This window comes from Epinephelus lanceolatus, chromosome 6, assembly GCF_041903045.1.
Source record: "Epinephelus lanceolatus isolate andai-2023 chromosome 6, ASM4190304v1, whole genome shotgun sequence".
Taxonomy (NCBI): domain Eukaryota; kingdom Metazoa; phylum Chordata; class Actinopteri; order Perciformes; family Serranidae; genus Epinephelus; species Epinephelus lanceolatus.
The window spans coordinates 47,429,491-47,450,404 of record NC_135739.1 but is presented as its reverse complement, the minus strand read 5'-3'; the positions used below and the strand labels follow the sequence as shown (position 1 = coordinate 47,450,404).

The 20,914-nt window shown below is 41.3% G+C and overlaps 1 protein-coding gene and 1 pseudogene across 1 annotated transcript; both read right to left on the bottom strand.

Moving 5' to 3' along the window:
* Positions 1–9,558, bottom strand: part of LOC144463638 (uncharacterized) — a 40,366-nt pseudogene extending 30,808 nt beyond the window's left edge.
* A 7,411-nt stretch (positions 9,559–16,969) lies between these two features.
* On the bottom strand, positions 16,970–19,930 carry LOC117253374 (uncharacterized). Its single transcript, XM_033620761.2, has 4 exons — positions 18,921–19,930; positions 18,539–18,694; positions 18,252–18,344; positions 16,970–18,061 (listed from the first exon to the last, which is right to left on the bottom strand). Exons 1-4 carry the CDS (start codon positions 19,263–19,265, stop codon positions 17,783–17,785), a joined length of 873 nt encoding a protein of 290 aa, XP_033476652.1. The 5' UTR covers positions 19,266–19,930; the 3' UTR covers positions 16,970–17,782.
* Positions 19,931–20,914: the final 984 nt, after the last annotated feature.

The window sequence follows — 20,914 nt, the reverse complement described above, 5'->3', positions numbered from 1 at the left end:
ACATGCAAATAAGAGGCAGAACACAGCTCTAGGAAACATGTGAACACAATTAACAAACGTGGGTGGGGGAGAAAACGCTGAACAGGTCCTATAGCTGCAGGATCAGCACCTTGGGGAGCTCCGCGGCAGTCCTGACAGCTGTGCTCTGTTATATGATGAAAACAGGTTTGAATAATATTCCACAGATATTTAGTAAGATCTTTCTTGTATTAGTGATCCCACGCCTGCTTTACCTCGGGGAGCTTGGGTGCCTGTCTGCTGTCCCCGTAGATCTGGTTCTGACGGGCTTTCACCTCCCGCACGAGGAGACCCGTCTCCTCAGCTGTAAAACGCTCACTCTTCCCAGTTGGTAGGTCCGCCATCTAACTAGCTCTCCGCCATGCGCTCCAATCGCTCCTCTCTTAAAGGGAATGAGAGGTGACACTCTGATTGGCTTATTGAATGATACGCCCAAATCACACCCATGACTAATTCACAGAGTAAGTCCAACCCTTTAAGGCTCTCCACCATGGCGCACAGTCTAAAAATGCACTGTCTAACTAGCAAGTGACTGGGACACGCCCATGCGCCGCACACCTGGTGCTTCGCGTTTTAGACCATCGAAATAGGGCCCATGAGGTTTTCTGACAACCTTGTATCTGTAACTCCTATCCAGTTGAGTGAGTTGCAGTCCCTTCCACAGACATTTTCAGAGATGGGTGCTCAAGCAAAAAAAAGGGACACCTCTCTCATAATTATTAATTTAAAAAATAGAGTAATCTACAGTAACACATTTTGCTTACCCACATGTGAGGGACACATATCAAGTGGGGGGGGGGGTCCTCCCTTAGGAAGTTTTGAGCCTCAAACACTTAATTTCCTGCATTCTGGTTATTTTTTTCTGCATCAGTTTATACAATACAATACAACACAAATTTATTTATATAGCACATTTAAAAACAACAGCGTTGACCAAAGTGCTGTACATCAAATATAATATACAAAAAGTCAATAAATAAAACACAAGAAAAGAAAACACAAAATAAGACAACAAAAGGCTGCCAACTCTCATACAGGGGCAGAGAAGGCCGATGAAAACAGGTGGGTTTTTAAACGAGATTTAAAAACAGTGAGGGTATCTGCCAGTCTAACCTGGAGGGGCAGCTAATTCCAGAGTTTGGGGGCCACAATTGCAAAGGCTCTGTCTCCCCTCTGCGCTAACCTTGTTCTTGGGACAACAAGAAGTGATCTGGTCGCCGATCTCAATGACCGTGATGAAACACATTTTTTCAAAAGATCGGAAAGGTAGGATGGGGCCAGCCCATTCAAAGCCTTAAAAGTAAACAATAAAATCTTAAACTGGATTCTAAAATATACAGGAAGCCAGTGGAGGGACTCCAATACGGGGGAAATGTGCTCTCGCCTGCGTGCTCCAGTTAATAGTCGAGCAACAGTATTCTGGACTAACTGGAGTCGAGAGAGGGAGGCCTGAGAAACACCAACATCAAGGGCATTACAATAATCAAGTCGGGTGGAGACAAATGCATGAATAACCCTCTCAAAATTATTAAAAGAAAGGAAGGCTTAACCTTTGATAAAATCCTTAACTGAAAGAAGCTGGATTTTACAACTGAATTAATCTGCTGATCCATTTTAAAACAATTATCGATTTTAACCCCGAGATTTGTCACAGTGGATTTGACGTAAGGAGCAAGAGAGCCCAGGTCAAGAGGGGCTTTGGAGGCACCACTGGGTCCAAACATCATGACCTCGATTTTACTGTCATTAAAATTTAAAAAGTTCATGGTGGAAATGTAATTATTTATGTAAAGGAAACAAAATTCAGGTGGCAGGTAATAAATCTAAATCAAAATATATTAAGATGTAATGCAGTAAGACCCTCAGGGATTCTGTACTGCTTTCAAACATTTATTTTCCTGTAGATCAGTTTGTCTTATTTCATGTTGTCAACTGAGTCAAAACACGTTTTACTGTGTATGATTGAGGGACCGTGTTCTGTAGTGAGGTCTAAATGGTTCTGGATGTACAGAGTAGAAGCTGCTCTGACACACCAACACACTGAGGATAATCAGAGTGATATGAAGTTAACAGAGTGCTTAAGTTTGGTTCATCTGCATCAAATTCAGCTTCTTAAAAACAGGGTTCTCTTCTTCAGGCCTTCAGTGCAAAGCTTATTTCATATTTTCTCTTGTTGTTACTTTACCATCAGAACCCTTTAATTTAACCTGCGATCCAGTTAAATGCTTAACTTCTTGTTGTTTCAGAAACAAAATTAATTTCACCACCTTTTGAAATTCAATCCACTGCCCAAGAATTTGTAAACAATAAAGTTTGTGTATACAAGAAAACTACTGTGATTTTTTTTATTAAATAGTCATGTACTAATACTTAAAATTATCCTTTAAATAACCTTAAGTATTCACAAAGAATCCTAGAGAACAGATGCCTACAGCAGCTGCAGCTTCGCACTCCTCCTCTCCTTCTCTGCACTCTTTGCACAAGACATGAGCAACAAAAAAATGAATTTCAGATTTATTTAAATTAACTACCAGAGCTGCGGTGTGGGAGATCTAAACATTATTTTGAATCGAGTTATGGTTTTGTGGAAGTGGGAACGCATTTTAGCGGCTGTCTTCGCTCGCACTGGGCACTTGGTGAACTGCAATCAGCCAGAGAGTTGGAGTAGGACGGTATGATTTTACACCAGACTAGCGTACTTATTGTAAAGCTTAATGGTGGGTTATTGCCTAAATTAGGCTGGCTGTATAAATGTTTTTATTGTAGTTTAATCTCACAACAGTGACAAACAATAGGGCAAACACTATCGTTACCTGGCTGTCCATAAAGACAGGTCACAGGGAGACATGGATGTTACTCTGCAGGGCACTCGATTCCAGTGCATTAACTGTGGTGACTGTGACAAGGGATGTTGATGAGGGAGGGGCTCTTGCGGTCTGGCAGAATTAAAACTGAAATGCGATTGTAAGCCGTTTAATGGGGAATTGATGTCATGGGCAAAATTTAAAAACTAAGAACCCTATTTAGATGGTCTAAAGCAGACGGCGGAGGGCGCATAATCCATGTCACAAGTGTCATTGCTATTTAGACGCAGGCGCAGTTGTCATTTTCACGCCCTGCGCCCTCATCGTCTAACTAGCAAATGAACTTGCGCTTCTCTGGGTGTGTTGGTCTAAAAATGAGGAGTGGTCAGGCACAGTCATGGCACGTTGCTAAATGTACTGTGAACAGTGAAGTCTGCTCTCAGTAAAACTACCAACATGACAGCAAGCACGCCAAAAGTAGTTATTAAAAATGACCAGGAGGTGTCGCACTGCATCAAAGTTGTCATCAAAAATACAAATATGAATGAATAGGCCTATGTTGACAGCCAGATGGGAAAAAACAGATGTACACTTATGGAAAGGCATTTACTATAGGCTACTATCAGTTAGAGTTAAGCTGTCACTGGACTTTCCCCTCAGTTGTGGTCACATGGAGACACTTGGGCCTCTAGTTTCGCAGACCGGGCAAGGCGGAGGCCAGCACACCTGCACTTAGCCAACTGGATGTGGCCAGGCGGATTTTGCAAGTTTGGCACACCGTGCGCCCTGGCGCAGCTACTCCTCTTTCCCACCTCCGTCCCTCCTACCTGCGCAAGTCAGAAAGAGGGAGGAGAGAAGGTGTGGAGTGGGTTTTACACACATCACACCAATCAAATGAGCCCCTCTCCTCGCCCTTAAATGCGCCGTGCGAAGGCGTAATGAGGCCCAATTCCAATCCGGCCCCTAAAGACTCAAGCCCTGAACGCTCACTGACTTAACTGACGTCAGCTGTAAGTGATTGAGTGTGAGAGTCTGAAAGGGCTCCAGATGCTACAAATAGGAATGGGACAGCACTTATCCCCCTCTCTACAAAATGTTGTTGACACTGGCGGCTCTGGGCGTGATCATTTATCGGTTATTGTCATCATATATTCCACACACAAAGAATATATATCTATATATATATATATATATCTATAGATAGATAGATAGATATATCTCACTCTCTCTATATATATATATAGATATATATATATTCGTTGTGTGTGGAATATAACCACTGGTATTCCTCTGACTTCATGTGTGTTTATGTACCATCTTAAATCCTTGTTAATGTAACGTTTCATTGTTTATCTATCTGTTTTTTCGCTCTCCTTCCATAACGTTAACATTTGCATATCTGCCGACCGTGTTACCTCCGGTGTTCCGAGGGCAACCCCTGTATTTGACGTAACAACGCTATGAACTGTGGGTAATTTCCTTACCGTAAGTGCGCATCGATGCTGACCTACGGTAAGGGGGCATAAAGGGCTCACTCACTGACTTACTGACTTGATGATTTGACAAAAACTGACCGTTCACAGAGACAAACGAATAAACCCGAAGAAGTAGGAGAAGAGGAAGAACGAAAGAAGTGATGAAAGGAAAAGAAAAAGAACAACTGGCTCTCAGCATGACTGAAAAGTCACGGAGATCACCATGTAAGTCACCGTCACATGAAGCTTTGCCCATCTCATGCCATAACTTGATAATATGCGTAATGTTATATGTTCCAAACTTTCTCATATGTCAAACCCATGCGAACTATAAACGTCATGCTACTGTTGTAACATTACCCAATTCAAGTTAATATTGTGGTGTAAGATATGCTCAGTGTGCATTAATCATGTCACTATTTGAGCCTTGTTGAATTGCCAGCTTTTAGCAATATCATTGATTAATTTTTCCTCAGTCACAGATGCTGACATCTCTGCACTCATACGGGCACGTGTGCGGCTGTAGCACCTCTTCAGTGGGAGGAGGAATGCGGCCAAAGCCAGCTGGGAGTAAATAGTCATACTTGTGGGTCAAAATGTTGATATAGCCTAATGAATGGTGGCAAATTAAGCTAATCCTGACCTACAGGCAGGTGGTGAAAGAAATAGGGTTGGAGGGGCAGGCGTCATCCATGCAGGCGGCAAAAAAATGGGATAACTTTCATTTATTTCATTTATTTGTTTATTTGTACAGGGACAGTGCACATTAATGAACATTTCTGTAAATGTGCCAGTTTAAGCTGAGTAGCCAGTTTCCAACTGCAGTCCCCAGGCAAGGTGTTAAATGCCAGCTAAAAGAAAAAACATTACAATCAACATTTCGTAATAACAGTAAAATATACAGCACAGCACGTATAAAAGCACATGGATCAGAATAGAAGGCTTAACACACACAGTAAAATACAAGAAGTGGCACATAATCACAATGGAAAGCACATCAAGCACATTAAAAGACAGGAAAATAAGCTTCGGCCAGCAGGTAGGTTACATCAGGCAAACAGACAAACATAGTAGCAATGCAGCATATTGGCAGGACACCAGGAACAAACAGTACAGAACAATACAAAACAGAACGCAATGCACATTTAAGCAACATGTAAGCAAGCGAAACAGACAAGCAGATAGGTAGTCAAGCAGGCAATATGGAGGCAGAGAGGCACGCAAGCAGGTAGACAGAATTATATGATTAGTATGGACTACTGATTGTGATCGCAGGTCTGATTATCTTTTAACCATATTTTTAGAGTGTGTTTGAAGGCTTTGTGTGTTTCAATATTGCAAATGTGTGGTGGTAATGAGTTCCAGAACTGGGCAGCTTGCACTGAGAAGGCTGACTGGCTAAAGGAACTTTATCTCAGTGGTACGATAAGAGTAGTTGTTGAGGCCGATCTGGTCAGTCTGCTGCTCAATGTAAAAAAGTCGGCAAGTGGTGGTGGAGCCAAACCATGGAGAATTTTGAAAACTAGATTTATGTTGTGAAATTTTACAGTGTTATCCCATCTTAAAAGGACATGCTTGTCCAGGACTTTTAGGGCTTGCTTATACACAGACTGAATTGGTTTTAATGTTGTTTTGCAGGTCTGGGTCCAGCTGGTGAGGCAGTATGTTAAGTGGGGCATTATCATTGCATTGAATTATAATTTTGCGGTTTCCAAGTTTAAACAATTTCTGATGTATCTGGAGTTGGCCAGGTTGTGTTTGATTGTTTGCGTGACTTTCTTTACCTGTTTTTTGAATGTGAGGTTTGAGTCAAGAATAATTCCCAGATATTTGAATTCTGTCACCACTTGAAGCCTCTCACCTGCAACATAGACATTTGGGTCAGGTGTATTAGATGTTTTCTTTGTGAAAAACATACAAACAGTTTTTTTTAACATTAAGGTGAAGACAGGAATTGTGGAGCCATTTGGATACCTGCACCATAGTTGTTGAAAGTTTTTTTGCCACCTCTTCTTTGTTTTTACCATGTACATAGATTACTGTATCGTCTGCATACATTTGAATTTCAGAACCGGTACAGACAGAAGGCAAATCATTAATATACAGACTAAACAGTAGAGGGCCCAGAATTGATCCCTGGGGTACCACCACTTCGTTTTTTAGATAAGGTGATAGTTTACCCTTAATTCTGATGGATTGTGTTCTGCCTTCCAGGTAGGATTTAAACCATTTTAAAGCATCGAGGGAAAAATTAAACCGAGACAGCTTAGCAATGAGCACATTGTGGCTAATGGTGTCAAATGCCTTCCTCAGGTCTAGAAATACAGCTCCAACCACACCCCCCTTATCCATTTTTGACTTAATAGACTCGATGAAAAAGCAATTTGCAGTATCAGTGGAGTGGTTGGCTCTGAAGCCAAACTGCATGGGGTGTAATGTATATGGAGTGTTGTTGAGATGTGAGGTTAGCTGTTCTGCTACACACCTCTCGGCAATCTTTGACACTATTGGAAGAATGCTGATAGGCCTATAGTTTCCCACCTCGTTTGTTTTTCCTGACTTAAAAATAGGCGTGATTATTGCTGGTTTCCAGACCTGTGGATACTGAGCCTCTCTAAAAGATGCATTGATCAGGTTGGTGACAGGACTGGAAAGTGAGTCTTTGTGATTTTTTCAGAAATATAGGGTCCAGCCCGAACGCATCCTTGGATTTGGAGTTTTTTAGTGAGCTTATTATTTTTTTCAGTATAGGTTCTGTGACCTCATTTATAGAGAACACAAGTTGTGTTTCATTTACTGGAACTATGTTTAAGGAATCTATAGTTGGGCTATATGTTAATGCTTTAACAGAATCAACAAAGTATGTGTTAAAGACAGTTGCAATTTGTAATGGGTCTTATGTTTGACAACCATTTATATTTTATTTCTAGTCTTCTTTCAGAGCCCTTGCGATCTTTTCCTAATTAATAGTTAATTTCTTCAAATTATCCCAAATCAATTTACAGTTCCCTTTTGCTTCATTAAATACATTTATGAAAAAAGATGCCTTCGCCTGTCTTAGTTCTTTGATTACTCTATTCCTCAGGGTTGTGAATCTACATTTGTCATTTTCTAGTTTGGACTTCATTGCTGTTTTTAAGGCACGATCTCGTTCACTCATTAATTTCCGTATATCCCCATTTAACCACGGGAGAGTGCTCTTTTGACAATGTTTGGGCTTCACTTCTTTTGAAATCTTTTTAATTTGGATTGGATTGTGGAAAGAAACAGATGACTACCAGTTTCCACATTTGTTCCTGACATAAGATCACACCAGGGTCATAAGAACAGAGGGATGTCGTATGCTGTAAAGCCCTGTGAGGCAAATTGTGATTTGTGATATTGGGCTTTATTAATAAAATTGATTGATTGATTGACCAGTTGATTCCATTTATTGCAGCACTAAGATCGTCTTGGTCACACTTAGGTATTCTAAAATAGCTGTTCTTTGGAGTGGTGGTCAGATTAAATCGTTTCTTTGTCAGTTTCCTTGATCTAAGTGTCAAATTATGATCAGACAACCCAGTGACCATGTTAAATGATTTGGTTACCCTCTCTGGTTTATTGCTAAACACTAAGTCGATTTGGGTGCTGGAGGAAGATGTAATCCTTGTTGGTCCTTTAATTAACTGCACAAGGTCATATTTTGTAATAACATGTTTTAGAGCTCTTCTACCATTTTTCAGTTCCCAGTTGATGTTAAAGTCTCCCATCAAAATAACTTCTTTGTCAAAGTTGCATTCCCTGAGTACTGAGTTTAGCTGATCGAAAAAAGTATTTTTTGAGTTTGGGGGTCGGTATAGTCCTAAGAGGGTAAATGACATTTGAAGAGACAATGTGACATTTAAACCAATACATTCTAATTCATTGTCAGAGGACCAGTGTATCTGGTCACATTGTAAGTTATCTCTGATATAAAACATGAGACCTCCCCCTTTTCCTTCAGATCTATCTTTTCTGAATATATTATATCCAGGTACAGTCAGAGCAGCAGTTGGAGAATTACTATGAAGCCATGTTTTGGATAGACACAGAAAGTCCAGGTTGGATTCTAGGAGGAGGTGTTTAATCTGGTCACTTTTTGGAGTGACACTGCTGATGGACTAAGAGTCTCATCCTACTCTCTAATGTGCTATGTGTGAGCTCAGTCCTGCGTGTTCTTTAATGAAGCAATAGGAGAAGATATTCGGTCTCAGTTAATGTAGTTTATTAAGCAGTAAAGGAATAAAATTACAGAGCTCTGGGTCTCAACTTCACGTCCCTGACGAACAACAAAGGTGTGTCAGTTCACGAAGTCTGACCTCCTGTCCTTCCCCTGACCCAGTATATTTGAGCGTAACAGAGTGTCATTGTGCACGCAAGGCGTTGTCCTCTTCTCATTGGCAGTTCCACTTCCTCCTTCACCACACCACGCCCCTGCCTCCTGTTAATCTGACTCCTTCCCGCTGGCGGTGGGGGCGTGGTTCCTGTTTTGAAAGACAAGAGAACAACACAACTCCCTACACGTGCTGTACCTTACTATCTGTATATCACTTTCTATTCTTTTTACCATATATGAAACTAATTATCTAAGCATTGCGGTATGTGCTCCTCAGACTTCATGTCTCTTCCTCTCCTGTACTTCTCCACTTCTGCAAAGCAAACACATTCAGATCAGCTGAAATCATCTCAGTATTCTCATTGTTCACACATCTAAAACTTATATAGTGAAACACAACTTATAGTAAAACACATGACATCATTCTATTCCCAACACTGCGTATATTTAAATGGCCTCCAAGTAAGCCTTTAGGCTTAACCTGAGGATCCCACAGAAGACGAACGTTATTAACTGACTGAAAGAAGGTCATTTTTTAAAGTTTTTTAATTGCTGGATTTTCTGTGTAATTTTTGGCTTTTGTCCTGGGAATTGAATGTTCTGCGTTATCGTCGGAACCGCCAGGCCCAACGTTAGTGTCCAGGTTGCTTGTCAGACTGATTTTCTGTGACGGACGGTAACAATGTCCAGTGGAATCGGAAGAATGTGGTGCAAATGGACAGCACTCACCAACATCGGCATGAGATATATTATGATAGATGGGATTCACGTTCATCACCGCCTGGGAGCCATCTTCGGAGCTGGGAGAAGTTTCCAAGATGCTGTCAAGTCTCGTATGCTCGCCTTGCGGCCTCTGGGAAGCGCCAGGAGCAGGGGGACCTCCGAGCCGGCTGGCATTCTCCATCGACGGAGTCCATGGCTGGCCAGGTGTGTCATCGGGTCCCTGTAGCGGTTCTTCCTCCTCAATACTCGGACAACAGACGGCAGCAGCAGGATTAGGTTGGTATCTATCTTTTTTAATTCAATTCAGACGTTGGTAATTAAGTCATATTTTTCACTGTGCTGTCCACCTTTATATAGCCTGTATGAAGCAACATGGTAAGTAGGCACGGGGTGGAGTATCTGGGTACGTCCCAAGTCCCTTAAAATTACTGCTAACCACCTAACCTAGCCACCTTACCTAACTGTTTAGTCCCTCCCACTTAGGAAAACATTTAAGGAGTCAGGAGTTAGGAGTGAGGAGCGAGGATTGCTGATAAGAGACATGAGACGGCCTTACTCTGAAGCGTCACGTAAAGCGACGTCCTTTCCTGGTGACGGCAGGACAGCTGGATCTGCTGCATAAGGAGCCAGCGTTTGGCGTACATCCCAAGTCACATTATATTCACTGATCAAAGCCGCAACCCTCACCCCCCGCCGTCATGAATTTGGTCACACAGTTTTGCATGTATTCCCATTGTTATTGAGTCATTTGCCGAAGTTTGTGCAATTAAAGAACCTGTAGCCCTGCCACTGTCACTGTGATGAGCATCATTAACATTATTATTATCATCATTATTATCGCTATTATTAAATCCACTCGCCATCATTCAACAAGTCAGCTGCTGAGTGAATAAGACATATCAGACCTGTCAGTCTGCCTCAATCAATTCAATTTTATTTATAAAGCCCAATATCACAAATCACAATTTGCCTCACAGGGCTTTACAGCATACGACATCCCTCTGTCCTTAGGACCCTCACAGCTGATCAGGAAAAACTCCCCAAAAAACCCTTTAAAGGGGGAAAAAACAGTAGAAACCTCAGGAAGAGCAACTGAGGAGGGATCCCTCTTCCAGGACGGACAGACGTGCAATAGATGTCGTACAGAACAGATCAGCATAATAAATTAACAGTAATCCATATGACACAATGAGACAGAGAGAGAGATGCAGGTAATAACAGTAGCTTACAACAACATTATTGAAAGTAATAATATTATAGTTATAGTTCTGGCTACTGTGGTACAATATGTTGAAAGTATGTATTAATATCTGGCAGTATACATGTGTGACAATAGTCATATGTGTATAATAACAGTAGAAGTATGACTAATGACTAATGATGGCAGCAGCAGCAGGAGGCATCTGGCAGGACCACGGCAGCAGCACAACCACACACGTCACACTGTCCAGGCACCGCTGTGATATGAGTTAATCTGAGAGACAGTGGAGCACAAAGGCTCCGGAGAAGAAGCCGAGTTAGTGACATCCAGAATGGCCGAGTTAGCAAGATGCAGTAATAGCATACGAGAGAGAGAGAGAGAGAGAGAGAGAGAGAGAGAGAGAGAGAGAGAGAGAGAGAGAGAGAGAGAGAGAGAGAGAGAGAGAGAGAGGTGTATTATAGGGGGGTCCTCCGGCAGACTAGGCCTAAGTCAGCCTAACTAGGGGCTGGTACAGGGCAAGCCTGAGCCAGCCCTAACTATAAGCTTTATCAAAGAGGAAAGTCTTAAGTCTAGTCTTAAATGTGGAGACGGTGTCTGCCTCCCGGACCGTAACAGGAAGATGATTCCACAGGAGAGGAGCCTGATAGCTGAAGGCTCTGGCTCCTGATCTACTTTTGGAGACTTTAGGGACCACGAGTAACCCTGCGTTCTCAGAGCGCAGTGTTCTGGTGGGATAATATGGCACTATGAGCTCTCTAAGATATGACGGAGCTTGACCATTTAGAGCTTTATAAGTTAACAGTAGGATTTTAAATTCAATTCTGAATTTTACAGGGAGCCAGTGCAGAGAAGCTAAAACAGGAGAAATATGATCTCGTTTCTTAGTTCCTGTTAGTACACGTGCTGCTGCATTCTGAATTAGCTGGAGAGTTTTTAAGGACTTACTAGAGCTACCTGATAATAGAGAGTTACAGTAATCCAGCCTAGAGGTAACAAAAGCGTGGACCAATTTTTCTGCATCTTTTCGGGTCAGGATAGGCCTGATTTTCGCAATATTACACAGATGAAAAAATGCAGTCCGTGAGGTTTGTTTTAAATGAGAATTAAAAGACAAATCTTGATCAAATATTACTCCGAGGTTTCTTACGGTAGTGCTAGAGGCCAGAGCAATGCCATCTGGAGAAACTATGTCATCAGATAAAGAGTCTCTGAGTTGTTTGGGGCCAAGAACAATAACTTCAGTTTTGTCTGAATTTAACATCAGGAAATTGGTGCTCATCCAATTTTTTATGTCTTTAAGGCAGTTATGGAGTTTAGTTAATTGATTACTTTCTTCTGGCTTCATCGATAAATACAACTGAGTATCATCCGCATAACAATGGAAATTTATAGAGTGATTTCTAATGATGTTACCTAAAGGAAGCATATATAGAGTAAATAGGAGTGGTCCGAGCACAGAACCTTGCGGAACTCCAAAACAAACTTTGGTACGTAATGATGACTCATTATGAACGTCAACAAACTGAAAACGATCAGATAAATAAGATTTAAACCAGCTTAGTGCAGAACCTTTTAGGCCAATTAAGTGATCCAGTCTCTGCAGTAGAATTTGATGGTCAATTGTGTCAAACGCCGCACTAAGATCTAATAAAACAAGTACAGAGACGAGTCCTCTGTCTGAAGCAATCAGAAGGTCATTTGTAATTTTAACTAGTGCTGTCTCAGTGCTATGATGCACTCTAAATCCTGACTGAAATTCCTCAAATAAATTATTATCCTGGAGAAAATCACACAGCTGGTCTGCGACTACTTTCTCAAGGATCTTTGACAGAAAGGGAAGATTAGATATTGGTCTATAGTTGGCTAACACCTCTGGATCCAGGGTGGGCTTTTTTAGGAGAGGTTTAATTACAGCTACCTTAAAAGACTGTGGTACATAGCCTGTTAATAAGGATATATTGATCATATCTAATATATGAGTGTTAACTAAAGGAAAGACCTCCTTAAGTAGCCTAGTTGGGATGGGGTCTAAGAGACACGTTGATGATTTAGATGAAGAAATCACTGCGGTCAATTCTTGAAGAGAAATTGGGGAGAAGCAATCTAAATATATATTAGGTCTTACAGCTGTGTTTGAGGGCAGATAGGTACTATCTGAGGACAGGAGGTCATGAATTTTGCCTCTAATAGTTAGAATTTTGTCATTAAAAAAGCTCATAAAATCATTACTGCTAAGGGCTAAAGGAATACAAGGCTCAATAGAGCTTTGACTCTCAGTCAGCCTGGCTACAGTGCTGAAAAGAAACCTGGGGTTGTTCTTGTTTTCTTCTATTAAAGCTGAGTAATAGTTTGCTCTGGCATTGCGGAGGCCCCTCTTATAAGTTTTGAGACTGTCTGTCCAGATTAAACGAGATTCTTCCAGTTTGGTTAATCGCCAATTCCTTTCAAATTTTCGCGATATTTGTTTTAACTTACGGGTTTGAGAGTTATACCAAGGAGCGAACTTTCTTTGCTTTTTTAACTTCTTTTTAAGAGGAGCTACAGAGTCAAGTGTTGTTCGCAGCGAGCCTACGGCGCTATCGACAAAATGATCAAAGTCGGTACAGGAAACCTCTGTTACTGAGGGACTTGGTATTGAATTTAACGACGGAGTAATCTTTTCCTTAAATTTTGCGACAGCACTATCTGATAAACATCTAGTATAGTAACTGTTGCTGAGTGGCGTGTAATCAAGTAAAAAGAAATCAAAAGTAATCAGATAATGATCCGATAGCGAGGGATTCTGTGGAAAGACTTTTAGGTTATCAATTTCAATTCCATACGTCAGAACTAGATCGAGGGTATGGTTAAAACAGTGAGTGGGTTCATGTACACCCTGACTGAAGCCAATGGAGTCTAATAATGAGATGAACGCGGTAGCCAGGGAGTCATTATCAACGTCGACATGAATGTTAAAATCGCCTACAATAATAACTTTATCTGATTTAAGAACTAAACCGGATAAAAACTCTGAGAATTCAGATACAAATTCAGAATACGGGCCAGGAGCACGGTACACTATAACAAATAAAAGTGGCTGCGAGGTTTTCCAGGTCGGATGTAAAAGACTAAGAACGAGGCTTTCAAATGAATTATAATCTAGTTTAGGTTTAGGGCTGATTAACAGACTAGAGTTAAAAATGGCTGCAACTCCCCCTCCTCGGCCGCTGCCTCGAGGAATGTGGGTATTATTATGACTGGGAGGAGTGGATTCATTTAGACTAACATATTCATCTTGACACAGCCAGGTTTCAGTGAGACTGAGTAAATCAATATGATTATCTGATATTAATTCGTTTACTAACACTGCTTTAGACAATAGAGACCTGATATTTAACAGTCCGCATTTAATTCTCCTGTTTTGTCTTTCTGTCACAGAAGAGGTTTTAATTTTTATGAGGTTGTTATGCACAACTCCTCTTTGTTTAATTTTAGATTTAAATAATTTAGGTGGTCGGGGGACAGACACCGTTTGTATAAAACTATGAAAACTATGGCTGGGTAACTGAACTAGAAGCTCAGAGAGGCGTTTAGGACTGCAACTCTCTGTCCTGGTCTCAACTCTGGGTTGTCAGGGATTTAAATTACTAATAAAGTTTGCCAGGTTCCTAGAAATGAGAGCAGCTCCATCCAAAGTGGGGTGAATGCCGTCTCTCCTAATAAGACCAGGTTTTCCCCAGAAAGTTTGCCAATTATTAACAAAACCCACATCGTTTGCTGGACACCACCTGGACAGCCAGCGGTTAAATGATGACATGCGGCTAAACATGTCATCAGTGGTCAGATTTGGGAGGGGTCCAGAGAAAACTACATCGTCCGACATCGTTTTTGCATATTCACACACCGAGGCAATATTAATTTTAGTGACCTCCGATTGGCGTAACCGGGTGTCATTGCCGCCGACGTGAATAACAATCTTACTGAATCTACGTTTAGCTTTAGCCAGCAGTTTTAAATTTGATTCAATGTCGCCCGCTCTGGCCCCAGGGATACATTTGACTATGGCCGCTGGTGTTGCTAACTTCACGTTCCTCAGAATAGAGCTGCCAATAACCAGAGTTTTATCCTCAGCGGCTGTGTCGCTGAGTGGGGAAAAGCGGTTGGAAACGTGAACAGGCTGGTGGTGAGCCGTGGGCTTCTGCTTGGAGCTGTGCTTCTGGCGAACCGTAACCCAACCTCCCGGCTGAACGGGAGTTGCCGGAGGACAGTTAGCTGAGGCTAAGGCTATGCTATGTGGCTCCGCACCGGCTACAGGGGGCTGGCTAACTACCGCAGCTACTGAATGGTTTCTGAATGGAGCCGCGCTTCTAATTCACTAAGCCTCGCCTCCAACGCAGCAAATAGGCTACACTTATTACAATTACCACTGTCGCTAAAGGAGGCAGAGGCATAACTGAACATTTGGCACACCGGGCAAGAAAGAGCAGAAGGAGAAGCCATCGCTAACTGTAAAGCTAATGTAGCTACCAAGGCTAGTAACGTGCAAACAACAGCTAAGAGATTAGCGAGAAAGTCGTAGAAAGAAGGAGAGCTATAAGTGCTTAAACAGAACCAGTGTGGGTTATGACTTGAAGTAGACGTTAAAGCAGCGTTAAAGCAACTGAAGTGAGAAAGCAGGCTAGTAGAATTCACCAGAGCAGTACAGAGACGCTGTCACAGAAACACCGGAAATGACACAACTCGCTTACCGCAATACGTCAGCACGTCAGATCCTCCAGGATGAGACGTGTGATGCTTGCATGTCTGTTCAATGTTTGTCCAGTTGTGGACAAAGTACTCAGGAATATCACAACAAAGAACAAAAACTCAGTCACAAGTAAAAGTGCTGCATACCAAATCTGACTTGAGTAAAAGTGTATTGTCAGCAAAATGTAGGACTACTTAAAATTAAAAGTTCAAAGTACTCATGATGCAGAGTGACCCAATTTCAAGTGTTGTGATCATCATATACATGAATATGTACTCAGTATTAATTGATCAACGTCAGCTACATGTAAGCAGCATTTAAATGTTGTCATGGTAGAACTAATTTTAACACCTGTCACTGGTGCACTAGTCTAATCTATAACAACACACAGCAACTTGTAAATATGAAACTTACAACGTATAAAACAAACTATCTGAAAAGTAACTATAGCTATCAAATAAATATAGCTTGAGTAGAATGTACAGTATTTCCCTCTAAGTAAATGGAAATACCCAAAGTACATCAAATTTGTACACCCTAATAAATAAAACATTGGGTCAACAAAAAAAAATATGTTAACGTTTTCCACTAGAATTTTTAAGTTAAGCCAACTGCTGGCAGAATTACATTAATTCAAAGCAATGTTTTGAGTATGGTGAAGTAGCTTTTTTGGCCACAATAAAACACCTTTCTAAGTAACATGAACTTAATAATTGTCAACATGAATGCAAGTACTTAAGTTGATCCAACATAATGTTTTAAGTATGGTGAAGTAGCTTTTTGGCCACAATAAAACACATTTCTTAGTAACATGAACTTAATAATTGTCAACATGAATGCAAGTATTTAAGTTGATCCAACATGTTTTAAGTATGGTGAAGTAGCTTTTTGGTCACAATAAAAACACATTTCTAAGTAACAGGAACTTAATAATTAAGTTGATCCCTGTAAGAGTTAAGTTGAGCCCTGTCCTTTAATAAGGGCATTTTCCTGTGTTTCCCAGGAGGCTAAGTTGCTCAAAACTCCAACCTTGGTTGTTTGGTTGTCTCTTAGAACCTTGACTGCTTTGTGGGCGGGCTCCTCCATGGTGGAGCCCGCCCACAAAGCAGTCAAGGTTCTAAGAGAGTTGGAGATTTTTGATGATGATCAGACTTTTTTCCAAATGATATTCAGGCTTACCATGTGTTGTGTCTGCTCTTGTGTCATGACCTTCAGAAAAGGAATCCCCCAGAAATGAGGTGTAGCTACACAGCCTTGCTGTCTTTGTGAAGCAAGAAGCAGTTAAAATCAAATGATTATAACACAATCTGAGGAAGATGAGGATGGTGTGTGCGTTTCTGTTTGTTTGAGGGTGGCTGAGGGAAAACAGCTGACAGCAAGGAGATGACAAATACCTTCTGAAAGGTTGCTATGAGTATTTAGAGGCATGAGGGCGATGTCAAAACCTGGCAACGGGACAGCAGCTAAGGGACTCTTTCCTGGTGCTCAAAAAGAACAGAAATTCAGACAGTATTATTCAAATGAATTAGAACCATTTATTCAAATTACAGTAACAGTAAAAAAAAGTAGAACAATTCTTAAAAGTGCAAACAGCAGCATTTGTAGGCTACATTCTCCTGAGACACAAAACAACATGCACTCAGAAGCTTATGAGGAGGAACAGTGTTATAAATGAAGTAAAACCCAGTGCATGAATCACCATTCTTTGACTTGTACACATGAAAGTGATTCAAAACAAAAGATGACAGATGGCTGTACATTAAAGGCACTAATTTCAACATCAAATGAGCAAAGCTTCTTTCAATCAACTTTGGCAGTACTCTCACATCATCATCCTTATTCTCATCAATATCTGACTGTTCACCCTCCTGATTAACGCCAACAAAAGAAGGCACTGCATATAAAGTTCAAAATACACCAATACCCTCAGAGCACAGAGGTCATGGGAGAAATTAACCGTAGCTCAAAATCCTTAAAAAACGTGCAAACAGCAGCATTTCTAGGCTATATTCTCCTAAGACACAAAACATGAACTCAAAAGCTTATGAGGAGGAACAGTGTTATAAAATGAAGTAAAACCCAGTGCATGAATCACCATCCTTTGACTTGAACACATGAAAATGATTCAAAACAAAAGATGACAGATGGCTGTACATTAAAGGCACAAATTTCAACATCAAATGAGCTTCTTTCAATCAACTTTGGCAGTACTCACATCATCTCTTATCTCATCAATATCTGACTGCTCACCCTCCTGATTAACTCCAGCAAAAAAGGCACTGCATATAAAGTTCAAAATACACCAACACCCTCAGAGAACGAGGCCATCCTTTTCAATTCTGATTACACTGATTTGGTTTTCACTCAGTAGGTATTCATACTATCTCAGAAAAAAATAACAAGCGAGTTGTGTGTGTGAGTGTGTGTGTGTGTGAGTGATGTGAGCCTCTCCCTCACGCAAGGTCGATCAAGTCTGCTCTAGAAAATACCGTACTTGAGATTAATTACTTTAGAGCTGGCTTTTTGTCCATCGAGCTCAAGGCATAGCTTCTGGAATACCTCAAAGGTAAATTTCAAGCGCTTGGGATAGCTAAGGTTAAGAGCATAGATTACTCCCATCAGCAAAGCACAGGATCTGGCGACATCAATCCCCTGCAGGATCTTGGTTCCCTCGACTACGATGGTTGCGTGCCCATCACCAATAATGACAATCTTCATCACTTGCATTGCAAGGTCTGCGTCGAGCTCCTCCACATCCTTGTAGAAGAAATTAAAAGGTGTTAGGATGTATAAAATACATAGCTCAAGCTCTTCAGGGTATACTTCAGCGCCTAGCCCACAGGAGGCTGGTGCACGGGATTGAAACGGCCATATCTCCACGCGGGAAGGCTACAGAGACATGCAGTTCAAACAAAATTAAAAATTAAAAGCGTACTCAATTACTTACGCGGTACTGTTTGAAAAGGTCCTCCTCCTTCTCTCCAAGATAGACTATGAGGCAGCGAATGGCAATTTCTCTGCGCTTTTCAACTGTGTTGTCCTGATTCATGGAAAAAATAGATCAGGTGTTCAATAAAAATCAGATGCAAGTGTAACCCAAATAATGACAATTTGAAAAAAATGAGTGTTAGTATACAATAGACCTTGTTCATAGCATCCATTTTGACATTTGGCATGAAAACAGTGAGGCAGATTAAAATAAAGGTCTATTCATAATAAAGTTAGTCATTATACCTCAAGAAGCATGTCCTTAATGTGCTTTATCTTCAGGCCTGCAGCTCCTCCTTTTGATTGGGTCAAGGCCATCAGTTTCGGGGTGCATTGGTCAAGCTTGGCCAGAAAGGTCGATTCAAGGCTGACTGTTGTTATCCTCTTGAATTCTTCACTTATCTGCAGGGCACACCAGTATGAAGGACCACAAGTGACATAAGTATAAATAAATAAATGCAGAAATAAATATTTAAATGTGTATTTGTACACATTTAAATGTTTTGGGTCTTAATGTATTTATTTCTACATTTCTTTAGTTATTTTACTTCAATTTGTGGACGTGTATCCACAATATATCAATCCACAGTACAAAAATACTGGTTTAATAAACATTTTATAATCTCACCTGTGCCTCACTAAAAAGTGCAGGCCAGCGCTTCATGAAGTCACTGATGGCAGGGGCCTCTTTCACTATTTCCTCCCGACGAAGGCTGAACGTCTTGGCCATTTTCTGAGCTACCACCTTGGAGTTGTCCCTTTTCATCACTTCACTTAGGAGCTCGACTCTCTCTTTTTCCAAACTTGCCGTAGTTTCACCTTGAGCATGAGGGGGTAGGTAGTTCACCTCAGCCTTCTTTGGTTTTTTCACATTCTTTGCCGGATACTGGTCATGTGTTGTTTTCCTCTTGAGTGAGTTCACTTCAACTTCAGGGCAGCTGAGACCTTGAAGTTTGCTTCTGAAATTGTTCATCTTATATTTTAGGCACTGCGCCCATCCATAGGACCCATTAAAGGACCCTGGTTCTTTGAGGCAGGGATGCTTTTGAGTCAGGGCCTCTGCAACCTCACTGATCTGCAGACTTGATGGATAAGCAGTGTACTCATAAATAGCCTCCGCTAGTTTTCCAAGGATGTCTGGGAGTAGTGGAATGAAATCTTTTGTAGGGAAAAGAGTCCCATATTTTTTGAAGCGCTCATTGGCTGACTGAATTTGGATCTCTGTGAGGCCAGAAAAGCTGAGAATCAGAAACTGAGCAGGCCAGCGCTGGGAACGGTGGCCTGGACTATCTTCAGATGATTAAAGAATCAGTGTGTCATTGGTTGACACAGATGAGGTGTCGTCAACATAGTGCTCCTCACAAGGCTGATCAGTCACGTTGGTCACATCAGTTAAGGTTAAAGTTATTGTAGGCTCCTGGTCCTGGAGAAACACAACCTTGATTGTGTCCTTATCCTTGAGGTCAGCTGTAGAAAAAAAAGGTGAAAAACTCATCACCAAAATCAACATCTTTATAGTGAAGACGGACGTCTCTAGCCATGGAAAATGTATCACGAATGTCTGAGTGAAGGTCATCCACCGTCTCAGGGATTCCAGATGGTAGTACAACTTTACGGACATCATGATCTGCAAGGATCACTCGGAGTTGAGCCAGTTGTGACATTATGCAACCTGTAGACAAAATGTTTGACATGTTTCAGTAATTTTTAGTAACAGCTAAATGGTGAATAATGTTAAGAGCATATAATATTTGACCTCTAGCTATGGAAATCAGGAACACATTTACTATATGCCAAGTCTGAAAACAGTAGGAAGACTGTGATATGCGAGTTTGTATCACTTCATCTGAAAATCTCCACCAAATATGGGCACCATCTATGGAACATAAATGCTGCGCTTAAGAGTCATAATGCTTGTTCCACCAAAGATGTAAGATATTAAGGGGAACATGTCTGATAGCTCAGCTGGCTCTATGACTTTCACAGGACCGTTTTTCTCAAGCACAAAACTCCTCAGATGCTCAACTGACCAAGCAGTCAGACCTTTCACAATGAATCCAACGCTGCCCTTCACAACCACAATCTGGATCAACTCCCCAAAATCTGGTAGACCACCAGTGGAACCATTAGCCAAGATCATTCCACTAGTGTACTTGGTGCCCCTGTAACACACACTTTTGGCTATCTGGACACATGCCTCACCAGGAAACTTAGCCTGCAGTGCTTCTTGGATATCCTCTCTCAGCACACTAACATCCACTGTAGACAGTGTTGTAGCCTGTAGTAAAGGTCTGACAGCTCTGGAATCATGTTGGTTATAAGCAAGCAACAACTGATGCTTCATGGCGAGTGACAGCAGAATATTTCTAAAGCTATGAGTATGTCTGACAGCACGCTTGAAAAAGCTGTGCTTTGCCTCAAACTGCATTGTCCACAGTGACACCAGAGGACCATAAGCCCTGATCAGTTCTGGATAATGTTCCAGGAAATGGTGTTTTGGGATGAGGCATTGCTCTGGGAAAACCATGAGAAACCTGTGTTTATGCTCAGATATCTTACTATCCAGGAAGCAAATGGTCTCCTCTGTGTGGACTTGGTTTACAACAAGCTCAACAATGTCTT

Excerpts from the sequence above, each read along its gene's own strand:
- LOC117253374 (XM_033620761.2), bottom strand. The coding sequence starts at position 19,265 with ATGAACAATTTCAGAAGCAAACTTCAAGGTCTCAGCTGCCCTGAAGTT. Across the intron at positions 18,695-18,920 it reads CACTTTTTAGTGAGGCACAG|ATAAGTGAAGAATTCAAGAG; the intron begins GTGAGATTATAA and ends TGTGCCCTGCAG. Across the intron at positions 18,062-18,251 it reads ACCTTTTCAAACAGTACCGC|GATGTGGAGGAGCTCGACGC; the intron begins GTAAGTAATTGA and ends TTCTTCTACAAG.